Here is a 26,840-nt window from a genome sequence, read left to right on the forward strand (position 1 = left end):
CGATAACTGGTGAAATGGGCATGAACTGAATAGTAATCGAGCCAAAGTCTAATTTTAATATGGCATATATTACTATCAACATGCAACTAGAAGGGCAGTCATGGGACAGCACAGTCATCAGCATACTGGTCTAATGGGATAGAAAAATGTATCAAGTGCGGAAAACACCGTAAAAGTATGCAGTGTTCCGCGAGACTTTCCGCTGAACTTGAAATTATTTACTTATTGACTATAGGTCTATTTCATTTTCACGTTGCCACAATGCCTTGCGCATGGTTAAGTAAAAATTAATCCACCGTATAATGAATGAGTGAATGTGTGAATGGATGAATGAAAGAATGAATGAATCTTCCATATACCTTTCCATCAGGGAGCCTGGTGCTTGTAGTTTTTGTGAGGTAAAGACCTAAGCATAGAAATGGAAGAAGTTGAGGACTTGATCTGCTCACAGAGTTTTCAGCCCTATGAAAATACTGTTTTCAAATACTGATCATCCCCAATGGTCCACATTAAGTAGAAAGAATCAGTAGCACAGTTGTAAACTAACCCCCAAACTGGTCATTGCTGGGCAGACTTTCCCTCTCTGATTAGCTGTTTGGGCTAATTTTAAATTTAGTTTGGGTTTCCTAAGCCCACGCCAGGTAACAGAAGTAGGGAGAAAGCCCAGGATTATATTGGATGTCAGAAAGAAACTATTCTGGAGTTATGAATACAATCTCCAACGTGAATAATCCGTAAACAGGTAAATGAGCCAATTATCCTTGGATGGCAACACATCTCGGTAGCCATGACTATTCTCATCCACACACACTCACTATTTTTAAGAGGACGGCCCAGCTGGAAAGGAAACTAATCTCCATCGCTTTCCAACACGTTTCAAAGTAACGAACAGTAGCCAAAGCGTTCTTCCTTCTAAAGAGGCCGTTCACCAAGTATTTATTTAAGCGTCTATTGCATGCCCCGGACTAATAATGCAAAAGAAGTTTTCTAGCTATCGGTTTCTCCACACGTAATCCGTGAGTGCAGAGAAAGTAGGTAAACTGTTTTAGATTCCAGTATCTTTGAAATCCTTACAAGACTCCACCTAAGTCTGTCCCTCTACCAAGAAGCCTGCTGCGTGACACATATAAATGGTGGCCAAGTTAAAGAGAAGCTCACCAAATTCGATTTCCTCTTACACAGTACCTGCTTTCTTGTTTCTTTCTAGTAACCTCTCAAATGAAGCATCAACCTACTGGATAATCATTTCTGAGCAAGACGCAGGCACCGTGGATTTGCAGAGAGCACTCGCTTGACGAGCTAACAGTGAGTGTTTGCTGGTGTATCTGTGTGTGTGCACACAGTCCTATTTGCATATCACCCGGCAGATAAGGTTTTATAGAGTCCAAATTACAGTCTCCTCCTATTCTGCTGAAGTGCACAGAACAGTCAAACATGATGCAAAGGCTGTAAAATATTAATTTACCCTCACACTGGTATGCCTACTTCTTTCCCAGGTATTTGTGGTGCTGCACCAGTTAGAGTAATTAACAGAGTTGACATAACTTGCTGTTCCCTCAGAGGGAAGAAACCCAAGAACAACAGCGAGGCAGGGTGGATTCACTGCAAAAACATACAAACAAGATACGAAAAATAATAAATAAAGAAATAACCTATAGCATGTTTTCTACAACACACACACTAAAAATAGAACCCTTCGTATTTCAAAAGCACAGCAGAACCACCTAACACAGTTCCGTGAATAGCAGAAGACTGCTAAGAAAGAAGGCCTGAATAAAACTGATGTGATAGTAAAGAAGAAATAATATATAAATAAATAAGAGTTCCTCTTAGCCTGAATCAAAAGAGCATGATCAGGGGAACCTCTGCCCCCTTAAGTCTCAAATTCTGATTACACTACAATGAATTTTCTGACAAGTCATTTTCAGGTAGGATATATCATTTTTGCTTGCATTATGGCAATTACCACTGCATTTTCATTACTCCGCAAATGATATGCATTAAAAATTATAGAAAAATCAATGAGACATTTCTGCTAACATCGAACGTATCAAAGAAAATACAATGCTTGTCGCTCTTTTGTCTGCGATAGTTCTAAACATGTTTTAGTACATTTGGGATGCTAATCTGCACTACAAACATTGATAATACACTAGCCTGACAAGTTCATGTCTATCAGGATTACAAAACATATTACTACACTGATAAAGACAACAATACATCATTTATGAAACAGGGATAAAATTTTACAAACTGCCTCCACAAATAAAGATTATTTACCTAAAATCTTTTTCTTATACATATTTCTTCAAAACCCTGATCCAATTACAACTCTTTCAGCCAACATTTAAAAATATTCTCCAGGGGCACCAGGGTGGCTCAGCTGGCAACAGGTCGGACTACGGGTTTCAGCTCATGTCATTATCCCACGCTTCCTGGGTTCAACCCCCGCATCGGTCTCCACACTGTCAGTGCACAGCCTGCTTGGAATTCTCTCTCTCTCCTTCTCTCACTGCCCCTCCTCTGCTTGTGCTCTCTCCCTCTGTCTCTCTTTCTCTCCCTCTCTCTCAAAATAAATAAATAAACTTAAAAAAAATTTAATTCTCTAAATCAGCAATCAGCATGCTCACTATTATATCATCCCTTAAAGAAATTTTGAATGAGCATTTTATTGAACTGAATTCGATGAAACTAAAATGTGAACAGCAGAATTGCGGACTGCAAAATTCATTCTTAAAAATGAGCAGTCCTGTGGGTAATGCCCTAGGACAGAAATTACGATCTCTGCTGAGATTTCTACAATTCATTTATTTTCAATGCTTTTAACAAAATAAGGAGGGCCTGCTTCTGGTAACCTTGAAAGTATGACCAGAATTAAATCCATTCTTTGAAGCAGTTAAGCTTGTACATATCTGAATCTCTCACAGAAGCCAATCATTCAAATTACTGAATAACTCTGAAAAGAAAAAGCAATGGAAATCAAATTAGTTAGGGCCACCCCAAAAATGATATCCTGTCTCTCGCCCTATGCCCCATCACATACGCAAGATTTTTAAGTTGTTCAGAGTCTAAACCATGTTGTTACATACACACAACTGTAGTTGAAAGAATTAACATTCACCCCTACACTCATTTCCCGGGTTTTCATAAAATATGTTTATTGACTAACTTCTCCCAGGAAACAAAATGAGCCGCTGTTACAGTGTGTTAGTAATCAGCCAACTGTCATTCAAGGTAACTGCAAAAGTAAAATCCACTTGACATTTCCGAATGGAAATAAATAAATAAATAAAGGCATATTACACAAAAGGAATGTAAGTCCTTATACTCTACAATGACAATAAATACTGGACTCACTGAAATGTGTTTACTAATGTTTCACTACTCTCATAAGGCTGGCCTTGCCCAAGACTCACAGCCATTGAAATGTAAGGCCATCTACAGGCACTTGATATATAATCTGGTGGTTAAAGAGTTTGTCTTGCATCTTTCTTCAAGACTGAAAGACAATTCAGAGGCCCGGGAGCCTAGCTATAATATTTCCGACAAAGTATCACTTCTGTTACCCAAACCCTCTTAAAACGAAATCCAGACAGGAAAATATTGACTTTCACAGTTCCCAATCAAGCAACATTTTTCATACTTATTTTAGCATTCAAAAATGCATTCACATTTTACTGCAAGTGAACAGATCTTCGGTATGCTGCAAATATAACCTAGGACCTCCAAAGCATGTAAAACTCAAACTTCTGGACCTTATTTCATATCCTTGCTTCCCATCTATTTACAGCCTAAAAAAAAATAGCTCCTTTTAACTTAACCACAGCAACACTTGATCTGAACAGGCCACAATCAAGTTACCCAGGGCATAAACCCACTAAACCGGGAGAGAGCCGTAAACCTCCCCCCCCCCCCCCCCCCGGAATGAATCCTACCCCAGGGGAAAGTAAGGGTTTACCAATTTAGCTATGGGGCTGTAAAACTCTAAACCCACTGGCAGGATCACAACCAAATCAAGACACTATTATTCTCAATTACTTTTTCTTCCAAATAGCAGGGTTATTAAAATACTCCCACTTAGGTGGATTTCCTGAGGAACGGAAAGCTTCAGCAACCAAAGCTACTTTTCTTTCCTTTTTCTCTGTTATTCTTCTCTGCCTAGCGGACTTAATGAGGTAGTGTCCTAATGCAAAGAGTAAACTACTGCTCTCTGAATTATTAAACGCTCATTAAATTATATCTCAAAATACAGTACAAGCTGTTTATTGTGCAAAAGCACCACCCGTGGTCAGTCTACTAGCTACAGGCCTGTATCGTCTCTCACCGGAGAGAAAAACCTTTGAACTTACTATCACAGATGTAAAAGATGCTGGATGGCTAAGAGGTCCAAATTAAAAATGTATACATTCAAAAAAAAATACATCCATTCAGAATGGCTCCGGCAGTCAGTACCATTTGTTGTTATTATAATGGCTCTTCTAACAGTAAACTTCTGAAATGTGACAATGTGGATATGCTTCCTAAATCAATCACTTGTGCAGAGTTAAATCCTTCAGAAAACCAGTCCTGTAGGTGCTTTCACACCTGAAGGGGTTAAGGGCCCGCAAGGCCAAAGGCACCAGACTGCAAAAGAAATGTCGCTTTAGAAACTCTGGAAGGTTTCTCACAAGTACCAAATACTTGTTGATCTGTTCACAATAAACATCAGCAGGAGTGCCAGGTTCCTTTCACTGTCTGGGGAGATGCATTTCCATCCTGCACCGGGCAAGAACAGCTTGTTGGTCTCCTTTATAAAAGTTGAGTAGCTTAGAAGCCTCATTCAGGGTCGCCCGTCCAAAGGACTGAAAGCAGCAGCAACTGAAATAGTGAAGCCTCTCCTCTGACTTGAGCAGCACAAATACTGGGCATAAAACACTTGGAGTGTAGTCCAGGCACAAGACAAACCCACCTGAATGGACGAGGAACACTGTCTGTTGCCATGGCAGCCCGATCTAATTACAGGAGTGATCAGGGCCAGAGTAAGTGCAGGGAAAACCTATACCGCTGACACGTATCTACATGATGAGAAAGACAGGCGGGCGGGAGGTTCAGGGGAGCCCTTCAACCTCTTGCCGGTCCTAGAAGGTGGCTTTCAAGCCCATTTGTCTGCGGAGCTGCTAAAATATTGACTGATGCATGCACAGTTGGAGGGCAATCAGAGGAGATTAAATGCCACAGCATTAGCTCTTGTGGTGCAATCCCCTTCCAAGAGTTCATGTGCAGGATTTTCTCAACCTTCTCTTGGGTGGTTTCCTCAAACATAGGCTTCATGCCACACTCAAAAAAAAAAAAAAAAAAAAAAAAGCCCAAGTATCAAACTACAAATACACCACAGGGTGGGCTTAACGGGGGCTTCTAGGAACTGCAGGGCTCCTTCCAAACAGAAAAGGCTTAACCAACACCGTTGGAAAAGTAACGAGCTGTGCCTAAAAATAACCATCAAGTAACTACCCACTGCTCTGTACGATATGTAACGACAATGTTTAAATATTAGGAACAGCCTGCATTACAAAACACAAATGTCATTGAGATGTGACTACTAGATTGCCAAAGGAGGAACTTATTTGCATATACACATTCCCGTGCACGTAGGAAAGGATGTGCAGGGCGTATGCCACTCTAAGCCAGTAGTTTTTATTCTGTGGGCGCAATAGGGTCTTCCAATTTTTGCTAATTGTATCTTGTGGCTCGCACAGGGAAGCTCAGAATCTCTTCGGGGACGGCACCAGTTTGGAGGAGTCCCTACTGCACAGCATACGGTAAACAAAATAAAAATAGCTTGCCGTTCTCGTTAGCCACATCGCGCATTATATAACCAGCTTCCGACTGGCTTTTTTTTTTCTTTGCCCTTACTACTCTTCAGCAATTTCTCAATCTCCCGAAGTATTTATATTACCCTCTTATCTGCAGGATTATATACTAAGAAAGCAAAACAAAACAGAACGGCCACGGGGTTGAACCGGACCCCACGGTCCTTGGACACTGAATTTTTTGTTTTGTTTTGTTTTGCTTTCTGGCAAGATCTCCACCACCACCCTACTTCCACCCCCCATTAAGGTCCTCGCTCTGTCTCCCTAGAAAAACCTGAATTGTTCCACCGCTCCCAGTCAGCCCCCTACGTGGTCGGAAATAAAATGAAAGCACAAGCCCCGGAGTTTAGGAAGGAGGCCTGAGGGCTGGGGGTGGGGTGGGGTGGGGTGGGGTGGGGTGGGGTGGGGGTAGGGCTGGGGAGGGTTCGGGGCGCCGCAGAGTCAGCCAAGTGGCCACCGAGGGGCCGCTCCCCACCGCGACGGGCCTCGCCGCCCCCCTTCCGCGCGCGCGCACGCACACACAGACACACACACACACACACACTCACTCACACACGCACGCACTCACTCACTCACACTCACGCCGCGCTCCGCCGCCGCCTCACCTCTCGCTCCGCCCGGCCGGCCCCTTCCCTGCCCCCTGCGGGACCGGCCTGCTCGCAGCGCTGGAACCACGTAGGAGGCGGCGGCGGCGGCCGCGGGAGTGGCGGAGTCTCCGGCCCGGCCCAGAGTGAGCGAGCAGCGGGGCTCCAGGGCGCATCCCAGTCCCCGCAGCGCCTCCTCCGCCGCCGCCGCCTCCTCCTTCCCCTCCTCCTGGCTTCATTCACCCTCCCAGCAGCCGCGCAGCCGCTCACTCCCGGCGCCGGCGGGGCAGCGCCCGCCGCCGCTCCTCCGCTCCTGCCGCGCGGGCGCTGGCGGGGGCGCCGGCTCCGGGCTGGGGCGCTCGCGGGCTCGCGGCTCCGGGCGGCGGCCGCCGCACATGATCAGGAAGCGGCCGCACCAACAGGGCGGCGGTGGCGGCGGCGGCGGCGGCGGCAGCAGGGCCGCCGCCGCCACTCCAGCCGCGCGCCCGGCACCCGCGCGTCGGCTTCCCCCCCGCGCCCACCCCTCCGCGCCCCCCGCGCTCCCACCGCCCGGCGCCCGGCCGCGCGCAGAGTCCCGGCCCGTAGTCGCGCACCCGGCGAGGCCAGCCTCCGCCAGGGAGACCCCCCGCCCCGGGCTCCGAGGCCCGGGCGGCCACCCGCGGCGGGGGAGGGGGGAGCCCAACCCTCCTGCAGACCCACTCGCTCCGCCGCCCTCCGAGGGGAGAGGGCTGGGAAGGGTGCGGCGGGAGAGGAGGGCAGCGCGACCCCCGGCCGCCGCCGCCGCCGCCGCCGCCTACCCCTACGCCACCTCGAGGGAGGGGGACACGGTTCTCCGCACTCGCGGCCGGACCAGCAGCCGCCGGAGCGGGGCGCCGCCGCCGCTCTCCCCGCCCGCGCCCGCGCCCGCACCCCCAACCCGGGCGCGCCCCCTCGCCTGGCGGGCGCCCACCGGCCCGGCAGCCCCCTGCCGTCAGTCCCTGCGCCCCGAGCGGGGGTGTCGGCCCGGGAGGCTGGAGCGGGAGAAGGTTGTATGTACACGTACACACACACACACACCACAACACAACACGACGCGTCGATTTCCCTTCGCTCCTCTTCCAGCTGTTTTCTGTGCCGGCGACTGGGGTTTGGGGTTTGTTTGCTGGTTGTTGCTTTTGCCCCTCTCGGGAGAGCAGCGGTAGGGGTAAAATTTTAATCTAAATAAGGGGCGAAGGGGATGGGGGAGGGGGGAGAAAGAATCAGAGGAGAAAAAAATAGCCACTTACTGTAAAGTGTAAATGGATCTGGGGTTGCGTGGGGAAGGGGGGGCAGAGGGAGAGAAACAGTGTCTTGCGGCTGCTGTAGCTCTGGTGGCTGCTCCGCGGGGCTCGTTTTGGATCCCCCTGCAGTGAAACAGGTCCTGTACGGCTCCGCCACTGTAGTAGAAATGATGTCTGCGGTATACTCTGCTCTCTCCTCCTCCTCCTCCTCCTCCTCCTCCTCCTCCTCCTCCTCCTCCTCCTCCTCCTCGTCCTCCTCCTCCTCCTCGTCCTCCTCCTCCTCCTCCTCCTCCCCCCCCTGCTCCCCTCCCCTCCCTCCTCCCTCCGCCCGTCCGCCCTCCCTCCCTCGCGCTCTCTCGCGCTCGCTCGCTCGCTCGCTCCAGTATGTAAATGTGTAATAGAAGCCAAATATGGAGCAGTTGGCTGCCGCCGCCGCAGCTCAAGGATCCGACTTGGGGGTGGGGGGGGGCACCCTCTGGCGGGCGGCAGGGCGAGCCGCTCGGAGCACCGAGAGCGCACGGCGCGGCGGCCGGCCGGCCGGCGCCCTTAACCCTTGGCTGCGCGCTGCCGGGGCTCCGCGGCCCCCCGGGAGGCGGCGCGTGCCCCGAACCGGCTCGGCAGCCGGGGGGGAGGGGAAGGGGGGCGGGGGGGGGGCGGCTCAGGCCGGAGGGGACGCTTCTTCCAGGTTTGGGAAAGGGGCGGGGAGCTGAAGCGATGAGGTAATTTTAGCGGTGACCGGTCGGTCCTCGCGCGCCTCCCCGGGCCCCTGCACCTAGTTGGAGGGGACCGAGCGACCGCGGGGTGCAACTTGGGGCGCCCTGGAGGACTCTCCGAGGGGTGTCGGGCTTCAGCTCCGAGCCAGCGAAGTACCCCAGGGGGAGGAATGGGGGGGGGGGGGGTCGAGTCTGATCCCGATGTGCCCTTCGTCCCAGGCGCGCCGGGAATCGTCCAAGAGGACTAACTCGGATCGCCATGCACGTTAGCCCTCCAAGCCGGTTTCGTTCCGGAACCAGGACCACGGGGCTGCGGGGATTGCCTCGGCGTGCAACTCAGGAAAGTTTGACGAGTCCCCTCCCCCGCCTGTGCACCGTCACCTTCCCTGCCAGGGAAAGCGGGTGCCCTCCCTGCCACCCCCTTCCCCCCCCACCCCGCCACCTCCTTTTCGTGTTCTGCAGGTCTGCAAATCTGCCCTGGGTACTGGAGTACCCAGCTCCCGCCTTGGAAGACGACCCGCGCGCTCCACTCGCAGCTAATTCGGGATCATTAATTTAATCGGAAATGAGGTAACCAGTGCAGGAGATACAGAAAGCAAACCGAGCATCAAATGGCAGTTCTGGTGAATCCACGCTGAAGAACTTCCTCTGCGCTCAATTTTCAAGCGCGGTTCTCAACTGCCCACCACCCCGCCCCCTCCGCGTGTACCACCGCTGGGTGCTAGCATCCCGGGGAGGAAATCTTATGTGGAAGGGTGCACCTTGCCAACAGGTGTGGCACCTGGAGGAAGAGAAGGCACATCCATGCGGAAGGGAGCTCGGTGCGGCGTTCTCCCTGCTGCAGATAATTCTGGAAGACCAGTAGGTGTCGGGGCAGCATTTGACCTCTTTCAGGTGCTTAGAACCAAGTGTCTAGAAACACGATCTTTCCACGTAAGTTTCTCTCTGCAAGCCACCACTGTTGACTGTAAGCTGTATCTGAGAAACCTTTGGCTGAGTTTGCTTATGACCTAACGGTTAGTCACCAACCGAAGCAGGGTACAGAATCACCCAGAGAAATGTGTCAGCTTTGAAACAACTGTATTGTAGAGCCAACGTGCTCCAGAAATAAAAATAAGCCTGCTAACAACTAGGAAGGTGTGGAGCCCCGGAAATCATTTTTTTCTCGCATTTTGAAATATCATGCACATATACGTGGCTATTTAAATAAGACTACTGTTCACTCTTACTCGTTTCTACAACTTTTTCTTTTTCTTTTTTTTTTCCATTTAAAAAGAAATGCTTGTTACAGTTTAAACCCCAGGTTGGTCTAAAGTGACATTGTTGGTCTCATTACAGCCTCTAGTGGACAGTTAAAATCAGTTTCCTGAAAAGGCTCTTCCTGGTGTTTTGTTGTTGACAAGCATTGTCAAGGTGAAGGCTAATATCTCAGAATGTAAGTGGGGAGTAGCTCCTCCCTCCCCCTGCTTGGCCGAGTGGGTTCCTGAAAGGATCAGAAGCAGTTGGTTCAGCACCCAAGAGACGTATGCTTTGTGCTGCAGGTATATAATTATTACTGGCCTGCGAATAAACAGAGAGCTTCTGCTCCTCGTTTCTGTTTGAGACAGCTTTCATAAAAACTAACTTCATCTAAAATATTTTTGTAACAGAAAATATTGGTTGCCATGTTTTTGGCTTAGCCGAGGTGTTTTTATTCTGACTGCCCAATCCACCTCCAGTCTATTTTTAGACATCTTCCATTGAGAGTATATTCAGCCAAAAACAGCTAATATTTTAATTATTACATTGACACAGGCAGTTAATTTAAGTTATTTTAACAACCTTAAATTAAAACACATAACTCAGATTAGAGTTAGTCAATTAATTTAAATGTTCCCTTAAGGAGGCTAAATATGTATATTACCCAAACAGTAAAGACAATTAATAAGAAATGTGTCATTTCCTTTCTTAGCCATTAAGATTAAAGCCATAAACTGCCATGAAAGTCTGTAACTGTTCCTTCCTGCGAGGTCTCGCTTAAATGGTATTCTCGCGATACAGTTTCATTACCTTTAGTGTTGAAACGTTTTCTTTTCAGACAGCCAACTATTAAATGTACAATCACAAATAACTGACTCTTTATAAACAAGATTTTTGATGCAGATAAAGCCTCAGGAAAGAGCAGGGCTTTCAAGAAGTTAGTAGCAAGTATATGCTACTATGGTCCTATTCATCTACCTGCTATTGTATTCATATAAGCTTAAGTCACATTTCAAAATTAAAGGAAATCGAGAGATAAGGCCTGCTGAGCCTTACCCCTACTCTGTGTTCTGCATTGCTCAAACACCGTGGAAAATCATTTTTATCCCCTATATCTACTTCGTTGTTTTGATAGTATCTACTTTTGAGGGCTTAAAGTAGGCTATTGGGTAAATACGATATCCTATAATTATGTATTACATTTTGCTTCGAAAAGCCTCATCTTCAGAGCCGTGGCAGCATCCGGGAGCTTTTTGGAAATTCAGTATGAGAGTTCCACCCCAGACCTACTGAATTGCAATCTGCCTTTTAACCAGCCACCCTGATGATTCCTAAGCACACTGTAGTATGAAGAATGCCGTCTGTACCACAGGGCTCTGTCTAGGTGAATTGGCCCACAGACGCAGAACATAATTCTTCTATTTATTCCTCTTTTGTCCCCTCCCCTTTTAACTAATTTGCACTTTTTAACGAAACATTATTACATTTAATGCTTTGGCCAAATGGTACCGTATTTCAGAAAAGCCCCAATTGAATGCAAACGTCTGCATGATCATTGCCAAGTGGATACTCTGAGGAGTGTCCTGGGGTCTTGAATGTGAAGGTTTTCTTCACGGCAGCAGAGGGAGCACAAGAGTGCTTAATAAAACAAGCATACAAGCCCTCCAAATGGTAAAGGATTTTGAAGCGTAGTATATGTTTTCAGCAGAAGTAGCTTCTTCCATAGTTCATAACAAAACAAAACAAAGCCAAGCAAACGCAAACAGCTTACCAGGTTATAACAACGAAATAATCGAACAGGCGGGAAGTTAAATAGAATACAGATACACTTATTTTGAGTTTGAGACTTCGTTTTTTTTTTTAAAAAGTGGACTTCAAAAGTCATACCTTGAAAAATTCCCCTAGCTTTCCTCCAGTCAAAAATAAAGATAAACATGACCATTTCACAATATATGCAACTCAAACCATCATGTGATACCCCTTAAACTTACACACTGATGTAATTGTGATACCCCTTAAACTTACACACTGATGTATGTCAATTACTTCTCCGTAAAACTAGGGAAAAAATAGTGCGATACAGAATAAGGTAACTCTAAGAATAGCTCCTGTTTGTTTTAAAAACGTCCGTTAACCCAACACTACTTCAGATAAATCGGTTTCATCCCGGAGGCAAATATGTTGGTAAAAGGATGTGCGCTTTTCACCATGTTTTACTCTCACAGTAATTTGGGGAGGGGACTATCCTTAATGTTTGCACTGGTGAGTACTTACATTTCAATTACATCTATACAGCATTTCATACGTCCCACAGCCTTCTGTGTCGCATCTTCAAACACTCCTGGGCGGTGGATAAGACATGAGAAAGCCAAGCCTCAAAAAAGTTGTGGAAACAGCTTGTGCTTTCGTGGCGTTGGTCATTTAATTGCTATAATGATCCACTGAGGTGTTCAGAAATAAGGGAGAACACAGAGACATTAAAGATCTGGCAGCATGTTTTTTGTAGTTTTAAAGATTTTCCCAAGTTACTAGATAGTGAATATTTAATAGGTGAATATTTAAATAAGACACTTATGAACAGAGACTCTGTCTTAATTCTCTAGCTGCTTTTTATGTGTTTATCATTCATTTGCCTGGCAGTGATTTATTGCACATCTACAATAATCAGGCCCTATATATGAGAATATAGATGAGTAAGAAATCTCTGCCTGCAAGGAATTCCCACCATGACAAATCTTATCTTTTGAAACTGTCCATTTTTACCACAATGAAACGTCAAGTCTCAGAGTCAACTGGTCCACCACCTCCCCACATCATTATACTCGTCAGACTTACAAATGTGAGAATCAAATACTAAAGTCTTAAAAATTTGGCAAAGGGGGAGGCCAGTTTGCATAACTCCTCAGCAAAATCTGACTTACAAGCTAATATTAATATTTCAAATTTGTATAAACAAAGATACGATGTGCATTTTATCCGAATGTCTTTCCTGTCAAAAACTCACATGAGTAAATACAAATGGTAAACATTTATTTTTTTCCTTTTCAAAAATTGTTAAAAAGCCTCTCCTCCTACGTTAAAGAAGGATTTGCCAAGTTTCTGCCTGGAGCCATTTGTTACGGCTATGTAATAAATCCTGGAAAGTTTGACTTTTTAATGGAAACACTGACAGACCTTTGACCATGCTATTATAGGGAGGGTGTGATCCTACATGTGTCATTTTAAAATCTGAGCAAATCAGAGTATACTTGCAGAACGAATACGCCTTCCTTAGATTGCACTCTGAAACAAAAAGCTGGGGCGACCGGAAAAGTAAAATAAACTAAAAACAAAAGTGAAAACTGCTCACACAATAGACTCTGAGGTCAGCTCACCACACCCAAACTAAAGTCACTGGGCTCTGTGCATAGCAGAGACTCTGAAAGATCCTGAATCATCTTTTTTGACTTTCCACCAAACTGTAGCAGGACTGGTTTGGGGCAATGCAGATGACATCACCAATAGTCAAGAGGGAAATTAAGCCCTCTGTATTACACATCTGCCAGCAGTTTGTAACTTAACAGTACACACATTAGGCAATTTTAAATAAGATTCTGTCTCCAATTAGAAATAAAAACAAATGCCCCAGTACGGGTCCGCCCTCCAAATTGTAGCCACTATCCAGTGTGGCTATTCAGGACTTGAATAGTTCAAATCGAGATATGTTGTAAGTATGAAATATACCTTGGGTTTAAAAGCCTTAGTATGTACGTGCACATACACATGCATATACATGCATGCACAGGCATATATACACCTCAATACTTACTGTTGATTAAATGTTGGAATGAAAATATTCTGTATATATTAGATTAAATAAAATATAGCGTTATAATTAATTTTACACGTTTCTTTTTTTCTTTGTAATGTAGTTACCATAAAATTTGGAATTATGCATGTGGATGGAGTGCATATTGTATTTCCAAATGGACAGCACGAGTAAGAGATAATAGGACTACAGAGGTACAGGAATTAGTTCTAAGAACCCACAATTGGAGACATTAGGATTCCGGCATGACTCTCAGTAGTAGTGAAGTCAACAATTATTTTCTACCTTCCAGAGGTGTCCCCCTTGCACTCTATTATATAATACACGGATCTTATCCCTGGTTAAAATGACCCCTGAGAGCAAGCCGTGATCTCACTGGTAGACCGACCTAGTATGGGCCTGCAAGACCAAAATTTGTTAGGCTCATCTGTGACTAGGTCTTTGGTCTTTTCTGGGAGGATCTCAGTTACTTTGCCACCGTGGGAGAAGCTTATGCTCTGTTTTAGAAATACAAGGATTCTAGAGTTATAGCTGGTTTTGCTGTGGAGGCTAGATGGTTTCGCTAAACGGGGTTGATACCTTCTAGTGACAGATGGGTATTGATAATGACAATTATATAATTGTTGCTTAACTTGAAAAAAAAATCAAGGCCACCAAAAGGAAATCTATTTCATAAAAAAAAAAAAACAACTTTCTAATACATTCAGCACAATAGAGTGTGTCAAAAGGAAATGAGATGATTTTTAGCCACTATTATTTATTTTGCAAGCAAGACCTAGATAAAATTTCATCACTGTAACTCTGACCAAGATTGAATGTAACGCAGTGACCTACGAAAAATCAGAATTTATGGTCTTTAATCATCGAAAGAACACAGCTCTTGTAATATGAAAAGAAAACGAACATTTTAAGACTTGCAATGAGTGAGTTGAACTTTGTTTGCTGTTGGCTGGGAGCACTTGGAAATCTATTAAAGGCATTTCATTAACCACTTGGCATCTTGTTTCCTCAAAAGAAATACATTTTCCAAATTAAAATCAAAGCCCCAAACCGCCACTGTTTGAATTTAAGGTAGTGCCAGTTGATGGGTTGTACGTGTTAAGCTCAGTTAGAATGCCTTCAAAATAAGATCATGGGCAACAGGCTAAAAAAAATAAACATCAAATTGTTATGGAAGCTCTCTGTTATTCCAACGTCACGACATCAAAATACACTAGCTATTAAGTTCTCTCGCTCTATTTTTGAGTCAATACGGGCAACGGGAAACGGACCCAAATGAGGGTCCGAGTTTAAGAAGATTCTTTCATGAGGGTCTTACCAAGTTCACCCCCTTGCAGAAAGGCAGGGTTAGAGAAGACTGCTTTGGCAAACTTTGCTTTTTGACACAAATAACCAGAGTTCGCGGGGGAAACTGGCCTGCCAGCGCGGGGGATTTCGCTGCGGGCTGTCTGCTGTCTGCAGAACCCTCTTCTGCCAGGCCCTCTGCAAGTCTGTTGGCAGATTTCGGGGGGCTCGCAAGACTGGAGCCTGAAGACGCAGATTTGCTTGGTGTCTGTGGCACAGACGTAGAAGCAAAACTACTGCCACAGACGCTTCCTGACAGGGCAGAATAATAGCACTCAACCTTCAACTGTAAATTACAAACAATCCCTTTTTAAGTACGAAACGAATGCACCGAATGGAAGGCCCTGTCAGCCAGAGTGCGAGTAAATCAGGTACAAGAAGACAAATTGTTCCCTCATCCCACTACAGCCAGATTTTTATTCTGCTAACTGTACTGTCATCAGAGAGCCTTTCTTCTCTGTCAGAGAGAAAGAGAAATTAATACATTGTAGGTCTAAGAAACATGCCAGGCATCTGATGCTTCTCTCCTGAACGCCGAGCAGGTGACCTGATCTGTTTCGTGGCCCTTCCCCCCAGCCCCTGGCTTAAAAGTTGTAGCCTCGATACCAATAGTAAGAACACGTGATCCCATCACTCCCAGAGCTAGCGTTTTCTGCAGTCAATTTCATAATTACGGCGCTCCGCCTCCCGGCTCAGCACTTCCTTCCCCCTCACTGTCCTCTCTCCCCCACCCCCAGCCATGAATCATCATGCATTTAAAGAGACTTAGGTGACCCCGTGTGAACTTTCCTGGCATCCTGTACATTCTTATGCCAAAAAAGGGGAGTCGCTCTATGACAGAAGCCCAGCCAGATCCCGATGCAGATGTCAGAAGCAAGGAGCTTGGGTGCTTATCTGGGAAGATCAGCGAGGAGTTAAATTTCCTAGATCATGGTGGTGATTCAGAATTGCCTATCTCAGTTCATGATCAGGTTTTTAAGAACCCGGTTCAGCCCTTTCTGCAGAAAGGAATATATCAGAGAAAAAAATGTTGGCAGATCTCCTTATGCAATCAGGGCAGAGGAATTTATACCACATTCAGCCCTTTGATTTCTCCAGATCTGGCTGAGGGTGGGGTTTCCATATTTGTGTTTTGGCAAATGTGCCCAATAATTGACTCCTCCCTCTATATTCTCCTAGTGTTCTTCCAGGTTATCGGGTGTTTATTTGTGCATTTATTAAAACCAGAAGCATTTTACCCCTTCATTTTTTTAATACTGTTTCTGAGCAATGCAGATTAAGTAGACACTCTCAGCCTTGCCTTTAAAGGCCTTTCACCCTGCTTACGGAGGTAAAGAGAGGAACACTGAAATCACATTGTGCTTTTGCATGTGCTTTATGTCTGCATGGGAGGCCCTCTCTCCTCCCTGCACCCCTTCTTTGCATGGTGATTTATCCACATACTCTGAGATCCTGCCCAAGCATCAACACTTCTGTGAAGTCTTTCCTGATTATCACAAGAGTCTGTGTTCTGCCCAATGTGTGAGTCAGAGAAGTGCTATTTTCTTATTCTTTTTATTTATACAATATTTTTTTAAAACTCTGACAGAGAAAAAAAAAAAACAAAACAAAAAAAAAGCCACCAGGGCCATATGCACAGATGGAAAGAGTATCCTAAGTGAGAGCGTCTCTTATCCGAACACTTCCTGTTACTCCCAAACCCATCTGACCTCTGCTTATAATTTTCAGCATGCAACTGTTTTCTTTTTGTTCGTTCCTCCACTAATGTGACATCTCCCCGCGGGTCAGTTCTTTATGTGAGCTCCCATTGCCCTCTGTTGCAGGTTGGATTATATCCCCCCAAAAAGATGTACTGAAGTCCTCACCCCAGTATCTGTGAATGTGGCTTTATTTGCAAATGGGGTCGCGGATGTAATTAGTTTAAATGAGGTCTTGCTGGGTTAGGGTGATCCCTAAATCCAGTAAGACTGCTGTCCTCATAAGAGTAGGAGAAACACGGACACACAGAGTAGACACAGAGAAGAAGGCCAAGCAAAGACAGAGGTGGAGACTGGTGTTAGACGGCCATAAGCCAAGGAAAGGCAAGAATTGCCAGCAAGCACCAGAAGCTAGAAGAGACAAGGAAGGACCCTTCCCTAGAGCCCCAGGGGGAGCATCGCCCTGCAGACACCTTGACTTTGGACATCGAGCTTCCAGAACTATGAGAGAATCAATTTCTCTTGTTTCATGCCACCCAATGTGTAGTCATTGGTTACAGCACCCACAGGAAACTAAGACATCCCCTTTCTGACATCCATGATTCCAGGTTTGTTATGTTCTTTTTCTTCTCTTTATTTACCTCTGTGTCGTATCTCTTTCTTGTGTAGATACAGGTAATCAGTTCTGGATGTATGGTCGGTCTTTTGCTCATGACTGTACCAATAAACAAAGGGTCAATGGGATAGGGGAGTTGTCAGGAGAGTTCCAGAACGACCTGCCCATCATCACAGAGAAGGCCGGCTCTTGGCCCCAGGCACAGAGGTCCCCGGAGGTCTGAGGCAGCACAGTGTGCTCCCCAGTGGGCCTCTGCTCAAAAGTCTTCCACGGGCTTCCTTAGCTTGCTCTGCCAGGTTCCAGAATGTACCAACAGTTTCCTGCTACAGAAGGGTTATTTCAGTCTGTTAAGCGTCCGACTCTTGACTGTGGCTCAGATCATGATCTCACCATTCCTGGGAAGGAGCCCCACATCAGGCTCTGTGCTGACAGTGCGGAACCTGCTTGAGATTCTCTCTCCCTCCCTCTCTCTCTGCCCCTCCTGCTCTCTCTGTCTCCATCTCTCTCAAAAAAAAAAAAAAAAAGTGTATTCCTGTGTGTGGAGTAGGGTGAGGAGAAGTTTAAAAAACCAAATTAATTGTTAATTCACATTAATTAAATAATTAGTTAATTGGCTTTAAGTAAATACGACCGAAACACTGTTACTTGTTTTTTTTTGACTGTTCATTGGAGTGTTATAAAAGCGCTTATGAAAACCTCAGTCTTTCTGATTCTCATCTTTTCAAAGAAAGACTGGAAGCTCATTTTTTTCAGGCAGTTTTCCCCAGCAGATAGGAGGCCCGAAGCATAAGCCCAGAATCCGGAGTTATCTATTCTCAGAGTCGCCACGAGGTGTAGGCTACAGTTCTTGCATCCAAACCTCAGTAAATGGTCAACTCCATCCTTCCGCCTGTTGGGGTCAAAAAGCATCTTAACTCCCGTCTTTCTTTCATACCCCGCTTCTAATCTGCCCCCAAATCCAATTGGCTCTACCTTCAAAATATATCCAGAATCTCATCATTTCTCACCACTCGGACTGCTACCCTTCAAGCTAAAACACCACCAAACTTCATTAGAATTATTGCACTAAGTTGTCCGTCTGCTTCTGCCATTACCAGCCTGCACCATAGCTGATTGCGTCACGCGATGCCACGATGCGGCCCAGAAGCGTCCAATGGCTCTACTCTACTCCCCTTGCAGCCAAAGTCCTCCCCCGGCCCACGATACCCCACACAATCGGGACGCCCTCAATCTTTCAGATCCTGTATCCTATCACTCTCTCCTTGCTCCCAGGGCTCCACCCTCATTGTTGTCTTCACTGGTCCTCAAGTAAGCCAGGCACTCTCCTGCCTCGGGGCCTTTCGGCTTGCTGGTCCCTCTGCTTGAGATGCTTTTCCTTGAATCTCCACATGGCTTACTTCTTCACCTTCTTCAGTGCTTTTCTCTTAAAGAAAAACACAAGGGTCCGGAGAAGCCTAATGTGACCCACCCGACTTAAAATTGTACACTCTGACTTTCCTGGTCCATTTTGCCTCCTCTATTATCTCATAAAAGCATTACCTTAAAACAGTCTGTGTCATTTTCTTTTTTTTTAATTTTTTATTTTTGTTCACTGTCAGGAGATCAGGGATTTTTGTCTGTCTTATTCACTGATAAAACCCACATGGCCAAAACAGTGCCTGGCACACCATAGATGTTCATCAAAGATGTATCAGCTGTTAAGTGAATTAATGAAGCAATATTTTTCAAGACCTACTACGTACAAAGCCGTATAAGGCCCAACAAAAACAATTATGTCATTAGAAGTTAACCCAAAACAAATGCCAAGCTATGGTACATATTCTATTTACTTGATCTTTGATTTAATTATATCTGATATAGCCCATAAAGCCGAGTCAGAATGAGCTGAATTTCAAAATCGGGCTTGGATTCATGAAGAAATTCAAAAAATAAAAAAATTCAAAAACAGAACTGAAGAGAATGTATGAACCTGACAGCAAGTTTTGAGAAACTATTTTGAGAAAAATAGTAGCATAGCTACGGTTTCTAATAATCATAATAAAAATGACCATTTATCAAGTTCTTAGTCTATGCTGGGCAACATGGTAAGAGCTTTGTAAATGTCATCTCATCTAATCCCATCAGGTAAAGATCATGCTTCCCATTTTGTTTTTTTTGGTTTTTGTTTTTAAATTTTTTTTTAAACGTTTATTTTTGAGAGTGAGAGAGACAGAGCATGAGCGGGCGAGGGGTAGAGAGAGAGAGAGAGAGAGACCCAGAATCCGAAGCAGGCTCCAGACTCTGAGCTGTCAGCACAGAGCCCGACATGGGGCTTGAACTCACAAGCCGTGAGATCATGACCTGAACCGAAGTCGGATGCTCAACCGACTGAGCCACCCAGGCACCCCATGATTCCCATTTTGTAGGTGATTAAACTGAGGCTTGAAGTTTAAGGGACCTGCCCAAGGTCCAAGGTCACCTAGCACTAGTTTCAAGGTGAAGTTGCCCACCTATGCAGCCTGAGAATTTTTAACAAATCATTACCTGAGTGAAATAGAACAGTTAGAGTCATAATACCTCATTGCAATATTTTGACTAAGACCACACTTTTAATACCAATCTCTATTTATTTATTTCTGTAGTTTATTTATTTTGAGAGAGAGAGACAGAGAGCGAGAGAGAAAGGCAGAGAGAGAGGGAGAAAGAATCCCAAGCAGACTCCACACTGTCAGTGCAGAGCCCAATGTGGGGCTTGAACCCACGGAACTGTGAGGTCATGACCTGGGCCAAAACCAAGAGCCGGAGGCTTAACCGACTGAGCCACCCAGGCGCTCCCCAATCTCTATTTATTAGATTTTATTTTTGAGCGAATAATATATATACTTCAGAAATTAAAGCTGGTGATTTTTATTGAGAATTGAGCGTTCCTACATTAACCAAATGGCTTCGGCTCAAAGCTAGCTAGTTTCCCAACTAACAAAATGATACTCCAGCTTACGATGTTTACCTATGCTACCACATGGCCGCAAATGGATCTCACTGAAGTCCATGGTCACATTCCTAGGTCCTATTAGAAATGTTGGTTCCCATCCGGCACATCCTGTCATGATCAGGATTAATAGATTGTAAAGGACCACCATGACTTCCCAAGCTTAATGTAAGGACTTAGCTTCCTTTCAGTTAGCCCATGTTTGACTTTACATGTTCTACCTCAGAGCTTTCTAGCTCATGCCCAGAACTCAAGGGTCAGATCTGAAAGTGACCTGGCCATAAAAAAATAAAATAAAATAAAATAAAATAAAATAAAATAAAATAAAATAAAATAAAATAAAATATAATAAAATAAAATAAAGGGTGTGAAACACTATGAACTCTTCCCAGACTCATTCCACTTTCTATATGAAGGAAAAGAAATGCTCTAGACCCTGAAATAGTCCCAGAGTTCAACACCCTGGGGGAATTTGAAAGAAGAGAAGAAAAAAAAAAAAAAGCCTTGCCTTTCCAAACATGTGAAGAGAGAACTCTGCTCTCTGAGCATGGAAGGAAGGAAGACCCTATTTGTGGCTGCAGTAGAGGAAAAGAAAAAAAGCCCCGCAAGGAAACTACCAACAGATGGTAAATACATTTTTAATTCTTCTGTCATACTGTGTGGACTTGTGCACATTTGTCCTGCTGTGTTAGGCTCCCGAAATAGCTAGGCATGGAATTGCAGAACAGTTCTGCTGTAATTTGAGATTTAGGAAACCATGCTGGCTGACAAAACAGGAAGGGCTCTGAGTAGGGATTGAGTGGATTTGCTCCCCGTTTGCAGCTCCGCACGGGGCATCCGCTGTGGTTCAGAGTGCGGGAAAATCCTCTCGCGTGTCAGGTCTCAGGGCTAATGCTTTAAAACTTACCATTTCAAATTGTCCTCTGAACTCTAGTTACAATGCTTAGAGTTGACATTAGCCCTATGCTAACTCTCAAAGGTTAAAAGGAGTGAGATCCATTTATTTAGGGATCCCAAGTCCTCTAGGGATCCACACAAACATATATGGCAGCCCAGAGTTCCACACCTAGCCTTTCTCAAACTCTTCACGTTGATATTATAATGTGCCCATAGAACATCAGGGGAATTCCAATGCCTGAAGAAGGACCCGTTAGGATAATGGATTGCTCTAAGAGGAACGTAAGGAGATCAGATGCTGAACATGTTCAGTTGACTCTGCATCTGAGAAGGGACCGAAGAGTGGGTACCAGGACTGAGTTAGGTTTCCAATCCCAGCACCGTCTCTCAGTGCATCCGCGAGAAAGAAAATGTGTTGATGAGCCCAACTGGATGTAGAATAATGTGGAAAGAGTGTTCTATTACTTAATCATAGTCTAGAAATATAACTTATACAATACCATATTATTAGAGCTGGAAGGATACTTACAGAATCTAGTTCAATTTTTTTCATTTTATAGACAGGAATCTGGGCCAAAGAATTGCAGGAAATTGGCAAAGATTACACAACTAGTTGGTGGCAAATGCAGTACTGGAACCTGAGACATTTATTTCTCAGTTCAATGCTTGTTCTACTTGAGCAGCCACAGAAGGTGGACGTTTCTGTGACAAGCAAAATCCAATTCTAGAAAACCTTTCTCATGGTAATCCTCACTCTTGGGTTCTTATAAAGCAAGACGATGGAATCCCTGGTCTATTTATGTTTGGGAAACTAGTTGATATTCTTTCTGGGTAAGGTTTCAAGCTGAAATATATTTGTTAATTTCTGTCCTTAAACCCCCGTGGATTGTGTTGAGATTATATAGCCATCACATGATTTGGCACAGCTGGGATCCTCTTTTTATGAAATAGCAGAGGAGATTGGTTGATAGGGATTAAAAAGCATTGGCAAAAGAGAACAATAACTTTCTACCCAGTGCCTTCCCGGTCTAAGAATTTCTCTCGTAGCCTCAACCGGAGAAAGGAATGGGAAGTAGGGGTGGGGGCAAGAGTAGGAAAGGGTTTTTTTTTTTATCTCCTTCGTGAAGGCAAGCACAAAAAAGCATGTTGGCACTGTTCAATTTGATGAAATCTTGATTTCAAATAGTTTAAGTTTCTACAAGATTAACCGTATTCTTATTAAAAATGACTTATACGCTCATAGATATTTTTACCAATGGGTACCTACGTAGTTCACTAATAAAAACGTAATTCTCAATCAACTATTGAAGAAATGTTATCCTCCCCTGTTCTTTTAGAAAGTTAATCAGTAAGCTCGTCATTATCGGGGTTGGCAATGAGGTCTCCTAAATTTTGCAGTTCTACTCAGCATTCTTGATATGTCATTTTTTGCACCTGATTTCAGCAATGTTTTGTTCGACTTTTGTGATGGAAAAATGTTTTACCTGTTGTGTTCAAACATTGCATTCTTTGTTTTGAGAATCAGTTTGACCATTTAGAGCTTTCTTGCTAAATTTGCTGGCTATGTCCATGGTCTACTGACATATTTGTGGGTGGGGGAGGGCAGAATTATCTTCAGTGAATTATTATTATTTTTTTAACGTTTATTTATTTTTGAGACAGAGAGAGACAGAGCGTGAACAGGGGAGGAGCAGAGAGAGAGGGAGACACAGAATCTGAAGCAGGCTCCAGGCTCTGAGCTGTCAGCACAGAGCCCGACGCAGGGCTCGAACTCACGGACCGTGAGATCGTGACCTGAGCCGAAGTCGGACGCTTAACCGACCGAGCCACCCAGGCACCCCTTCAGTGAATTATTTTGAGGAGAGCAGTAATGAAAGCACACGCTAGGTGGTTTCATTCCTGTGATCCAAATTTGATTATCTAGCTAATATCACTAGGGACATTTGAAGCTGTAATAATTACATCTCAAGGCCTGAAGAAAAAAAAAGAAGAAAAATTACATATACCATGCATTCACACACAGCCTTTCAGAGAGCTAATTTCAGAGAGCCTGTCTGGCTATCTTGAAAACATAGATTCATATCAAGATCCCACTTTAAGAGTTCAAGCTCAGCTGACACTTTGTTCTGGAAGGAAGGAAGGAAGGAAGGAAGGAAGGAAGGAAGGAAGAAAGAAAGAAAGAAAGAAAGAAAGAAAGAAAGAAAGAAAGAAGAAAGAAGGAAGGAAAGAAAGAAAAGAAGGAAGGAAGGAAGGAAGGAAGGAAGGAAGGAAGGAAGGAGGGAAGGAAGGAAGAGAGAAAGAAAGGAAAAAAGAAAGGAAGAAAGTGGGGTCTTGGAAGCTAGATTTAAGCAATTGCTTTTGTAGAAGGGGTTAGCATTGCTTATTTGAAAGAGTAAAAAAATATAAACTGTTGATTTCACCTTTCCTTTTGGAGGACAGTTTTAGGATTTTTTTTTCCCCTAGAAAGTTTTGAGGCTATGATTCATGCTAAAAGTGCCGTGTTCCATTATGTACCAACACAGCTTTGAAGTTGTCCCTGCTTTTAGGTCAAGGGCTCTCCCTGTGGCCACATGCCAGTTTCATCCTTGGACTCTCATGATCCTCGGAAATAAATCAACTTTTCAGTAAAATCCTGTGACAGCTCTATTTTACATAAAAGTGTGGAGCCTGGGGATGTGATGCAGTTTTGCATTTTCGGTGGACAAGAAGGGAGAGAACACGTTCATTATCACTGAGAGACGATTCCGAGTGGAGTCATTATTACAGAGATCAGCGTAGCTCTACAGGTATCACACTCACCCTCCATATAATCTTTCTAACCTATAACCTTTCTATAATCTTTGTTTGTGGAAAAAACAAAAATACAAACGGCCCTAAAGTGTTCTAATCCATGTGTGGCATTGGTCAGTACATTCCACAAGTTGAAAGTGTTGAAAGATCAGATCCTTTAGGTCAGTATCTCTTCCTTGTGATGAGAAAGGAAGAAAATGAACAAAGTTACGCTTACACATAGCGGCATGGATGAATTTCACAATGATGGGGGGGTGGGGGAAGAGGCTAGACACAAAATAATGTATACTGGATTGTTCCATTCGCACGATGGTCAAAAACACACAGAACTGAGGGGCGCCTGGGTGGCTCAGTCATTAAGCGTCTGACTTTAGCTCAGGTCATGATCTCACACTCCATGAGTTCGAGCCCCACACCAGGCTCTGTGCTGACGGCTCAGTCTGGAGCCTGCTTCAGATTCTGTGTCTCCCTCTCCCTCTGTCCCTCCCCCATTTGCACTCTGTCTCTCTCTCAAAAATAAAATAAAAACGTTGAAAAGATAAAAAAAACACACACAAATCTTATCACGTTAGAAAAATAACACCCTCATTGGGAAGCCCAAGTTTAAGAGATATTAGAATAGCATTTTGCCTAATTAAGCCATTTTGCTAATCAAACACATATAGATATTTATTATAGAGAAAAAGAGAAAATTCAGATAAGCTAAAGGAAAAAATTACATAAAACTTGAGTGCAGGGCAGGAGGAACTCTCACACACTGCTACCGGGAAGGTTGATTGCTGCTGCTGTTCTTGGATAACTGTTCGGCATTATCTATGAAAGTTAGCGATATGCATATCTGGTGACCCAGATTCCCACCCATGGATGTATACCCAATAGTAACACGGGCACGTGGATACCTGAAGAATAGCAACTCCCTATTCCTAATAGCCCCAAACTGAAAACAAGCCAGACTGCCCATCAACAGTAGAGTGAACAAATACAATGTGTACATCTAACCTTGGAATACCAAATAGCATTGAAGATGGGTTCACCACAGTACTGTCAGCAGCATGGATAAAATTGAGAAACTTAAGGTTAAGAGACAGAAGCCAGAGGCAAAAAAAAGTAAAAAAAAAAAAAAAAAATATATATATATATATAGTCAGTACATTCCACAAATTGAAACAGTGTTGATATATATATATGTATATATATATATATATATATATATATGTTCTCCCATGTATCTAAAGTTCAAAAAAACATTAAAAGATACAGTTAATTTTACAGTATTTATAGTATTGAGTGATATATACTTAGGTGGTGAAACTAAAAAAAAGACACACAAAAAAAGAGATTATCATAAACCTAAGGGCAACAGTGGCCTCTTGGGAAGTGGGCGGGTTGAGATTGGGAAGCGATGGAGAGAGGACTTCTGGGCTATGTTCTATTTCTTAACCTGAGTAGCAGTCATGTGAGCGTTCACTTTACAAGAATTTATTAAATTAAACTTTTTTAAAAAATTTTTTTAATGTTTATTCATTTTTGAGAGACAGAGAGAGACAGAGCATGAGAGGGGAAGGGGCAGAGAGAGAGGGAGACGCAGAATCCCAAGCAGGCTCCAGGCTCTGAGCTGCCAGCACAGAGCCCGATGCGGGGCTTGAACTCACGAATTGTGAGATCATGACCTGAGCCGAAGTCGGGCGCTCAACTGACTGAGCCACCCAGGCGCCCCTAAATTAAACTTTTATATATCATGCACTTTCCCAAATGTGTGTTATATTTCACAATAAAAAAAAGATATAAAAGTCACATGAAACCCAATTACTCTGAGATAGTTAATAATTTAACATTTTAATGTGTATAATGCCAAACCTTCTTTAATCCAATATATGCGTTTTTTCCCATATTTCTTTGTAGGCCTTATTTTTTTTTTTAATGATATGACCTCCCAGAAGAATTCCTTTTCAGGGTTGTTTTTTTTGTTTTGTTTTGTTTTGTTTTGTTTTGGGCCATTTCCACTTAATTTTAACTAAGAGTAAATATCATACAAGCTTTATGCCCCTTTGGAAGCCTAAAGCCACGGAGTGGCTTTCAGGAAATTAGGTTGCTTTAGCCTAAGCTACATTGATTCATAAACCAATCTGCAGGATTTTGCTGTAGCTCATGGGAGACTTTTCCTTCTCTGTTAATAATGCTGCTGCTTCAAAAGAGAAAAGCCTCTTTCCACCTCTTCAGAGTGCTATCTTTTCAAAAGGAAAGGCCAGGCAGTGGAGGGGAGGTGGGGGTTAAAGGCCAGCAGGGGAGTGGTCTGGAGGCTTGAGGCAGAGGAGGGGTCATCCTACAACTTACCACAAAACATGTCATGCTGAGCCCATGCTGAGCCTGGCCTAGGCAACATTAGGAAGCAGATTTTCAAAATGATCTAGGGTGTGTTTTGTTTTAAGCCCAAAGTAGTTCCAATGCTTTTCCTCGCCCTCTGGGGGCAGTTCAAGGGCTCTACCCTGTGCCTGGAACATGTTTCCCTCCCCCCTTCCCTCCGTCTCCAGTCCCCTCCACCATTCTTCACCCTTTTCATTATTTTACCTGTCACGTGGCTAAAGAACCATTCTGTGACCATCCGAACCTGGGTAGTGGCCCCAGGAGAGCTCATGGCACTCTGGACTCACCACGTCCCAGCATTTGTCGCCCTATGTTGAAATTTCCTCTTTTCTTGTCCACAAATCCTCTGCTTATCTGTAAGCTTCATGAGCACAAGGACAGTGTCTCTTTCACCGTCGTGACTCTGGCCCTGGTGCCTATTGGCGCTCAGTAAGTGTAGTCATTGAATACATGGGAAACAGTGTGTAAGGAGATGGGCCACGGGGAGTGCAGCGGTGATATAAAGGAGGCATGCTCTCTTTACCTGTTGAGCACAAGTGGCTTCAGTAATCCAGCCACACTAACATGGGTCGGTACAAAGTTCTAAAATCTGTAACTGCTCCGTTTCAAATACTGACCAAAGAGCGGTATGCATGTGTATAGGTTTCGATACTTGGTTAAGCACGTTCACTTACTATCTTGTACAATTGCTTAAAAAAAAATTTTTTTTAAT

At 44.3% G+C, this 26,840-nt stretch overlaps 2 protein-coding genes across 17 annotated transcripts in view; one reads left to right on the forward strand and one right to left on the reverse strand.

The window, feature by feature from the left end:
* ATXN1 (ataxin 1) overlaps positions 1 to 7,912 on the reverse strand; it is a 415,717-nt gene extending 407,805 nt beyond the window's left edge. For 7 of the 16 annotated variants that reach the window (XR_008298752.1, XM_027040355.2, XM_027040352.2 and 4 more), the window contains exon 1: positions 7,699 to 7,912. The gene's annotated coding sequence lies outside the window, so the exon portion shown is untranslated. Of the gene's footprint in view, positions 1 to 359; positions 407 to 6,454; positions 6,596 to 7,698 lie in introns of those variants that run through there. The other 9 variants (XR_008298749.1, XR_008298751.1, XR_008298750.1 and 6 more) reach the window with 5 other exon arrangements.
* On the forward strand, positions 4,979 to 10,488 carry LOC113593945 (translation initiation factor IF-2-like). The gene is made up of 3 exons (XM_053223404.1): positions 4,979 to 5,018; positions 6,214 to 7,610; positions 8,625 to 10,488. The coding sequence occupies exons 1-3, from the start codon at positions 4,979 to 4,981 to the stop codon at positions 8,673 to 8,675; spliced, it is 1,488 nt and encodes a 495-aa protein (XP_053079379.1). The 3' UTR covers positions 8,676 to 10,488.
* Positions 10,489 to 26,840: the final 16,352 nt, after the last annotated feature.

The sequence above is a fragment of the Acinonyx jubatus genome, chromosome B2, assembly GCF_027475565.1.
Source record: "Acinonyx jubatus isolate Ajub_Pintada_27869175 chromosome B2, VMU_Ajub_asm_v1.0, whole genome shotgun sequence".
Classification (NCBI taxonomy): domain Eukaryota; kingdom Metazoa; phylum Chordata; class Mammalia; order Carnivora; family Felidae; genus Acinonyx; species Acinonyx jubatus.

Excerpts from the sequence above, each read along its gene's own strand:
- LOC113593945 (XM_053223404.1), top strand. The coding sequence starts at position 4,979 with ATGGCAGCCCGATCTAATTACAGGAGTGATCAGGGCCAGA. Across the intron at positions 5,019-6,213 it reads CAGGAGTGATCAGGGCCAGA|GGCTGGGGGTGGGGTGGGGT; the intron begins GTAAGTGCAGGG and ends AGGAGGCCTGAG. Across the intron at positions 7,611-8,624 it reads CCCCTCTCGGGAGAGCAGCG|GCGCGCCGGGAATCGTCCAA; the intron begins GTAGGGGTAAAA and ends CCTTCGTCCCAG.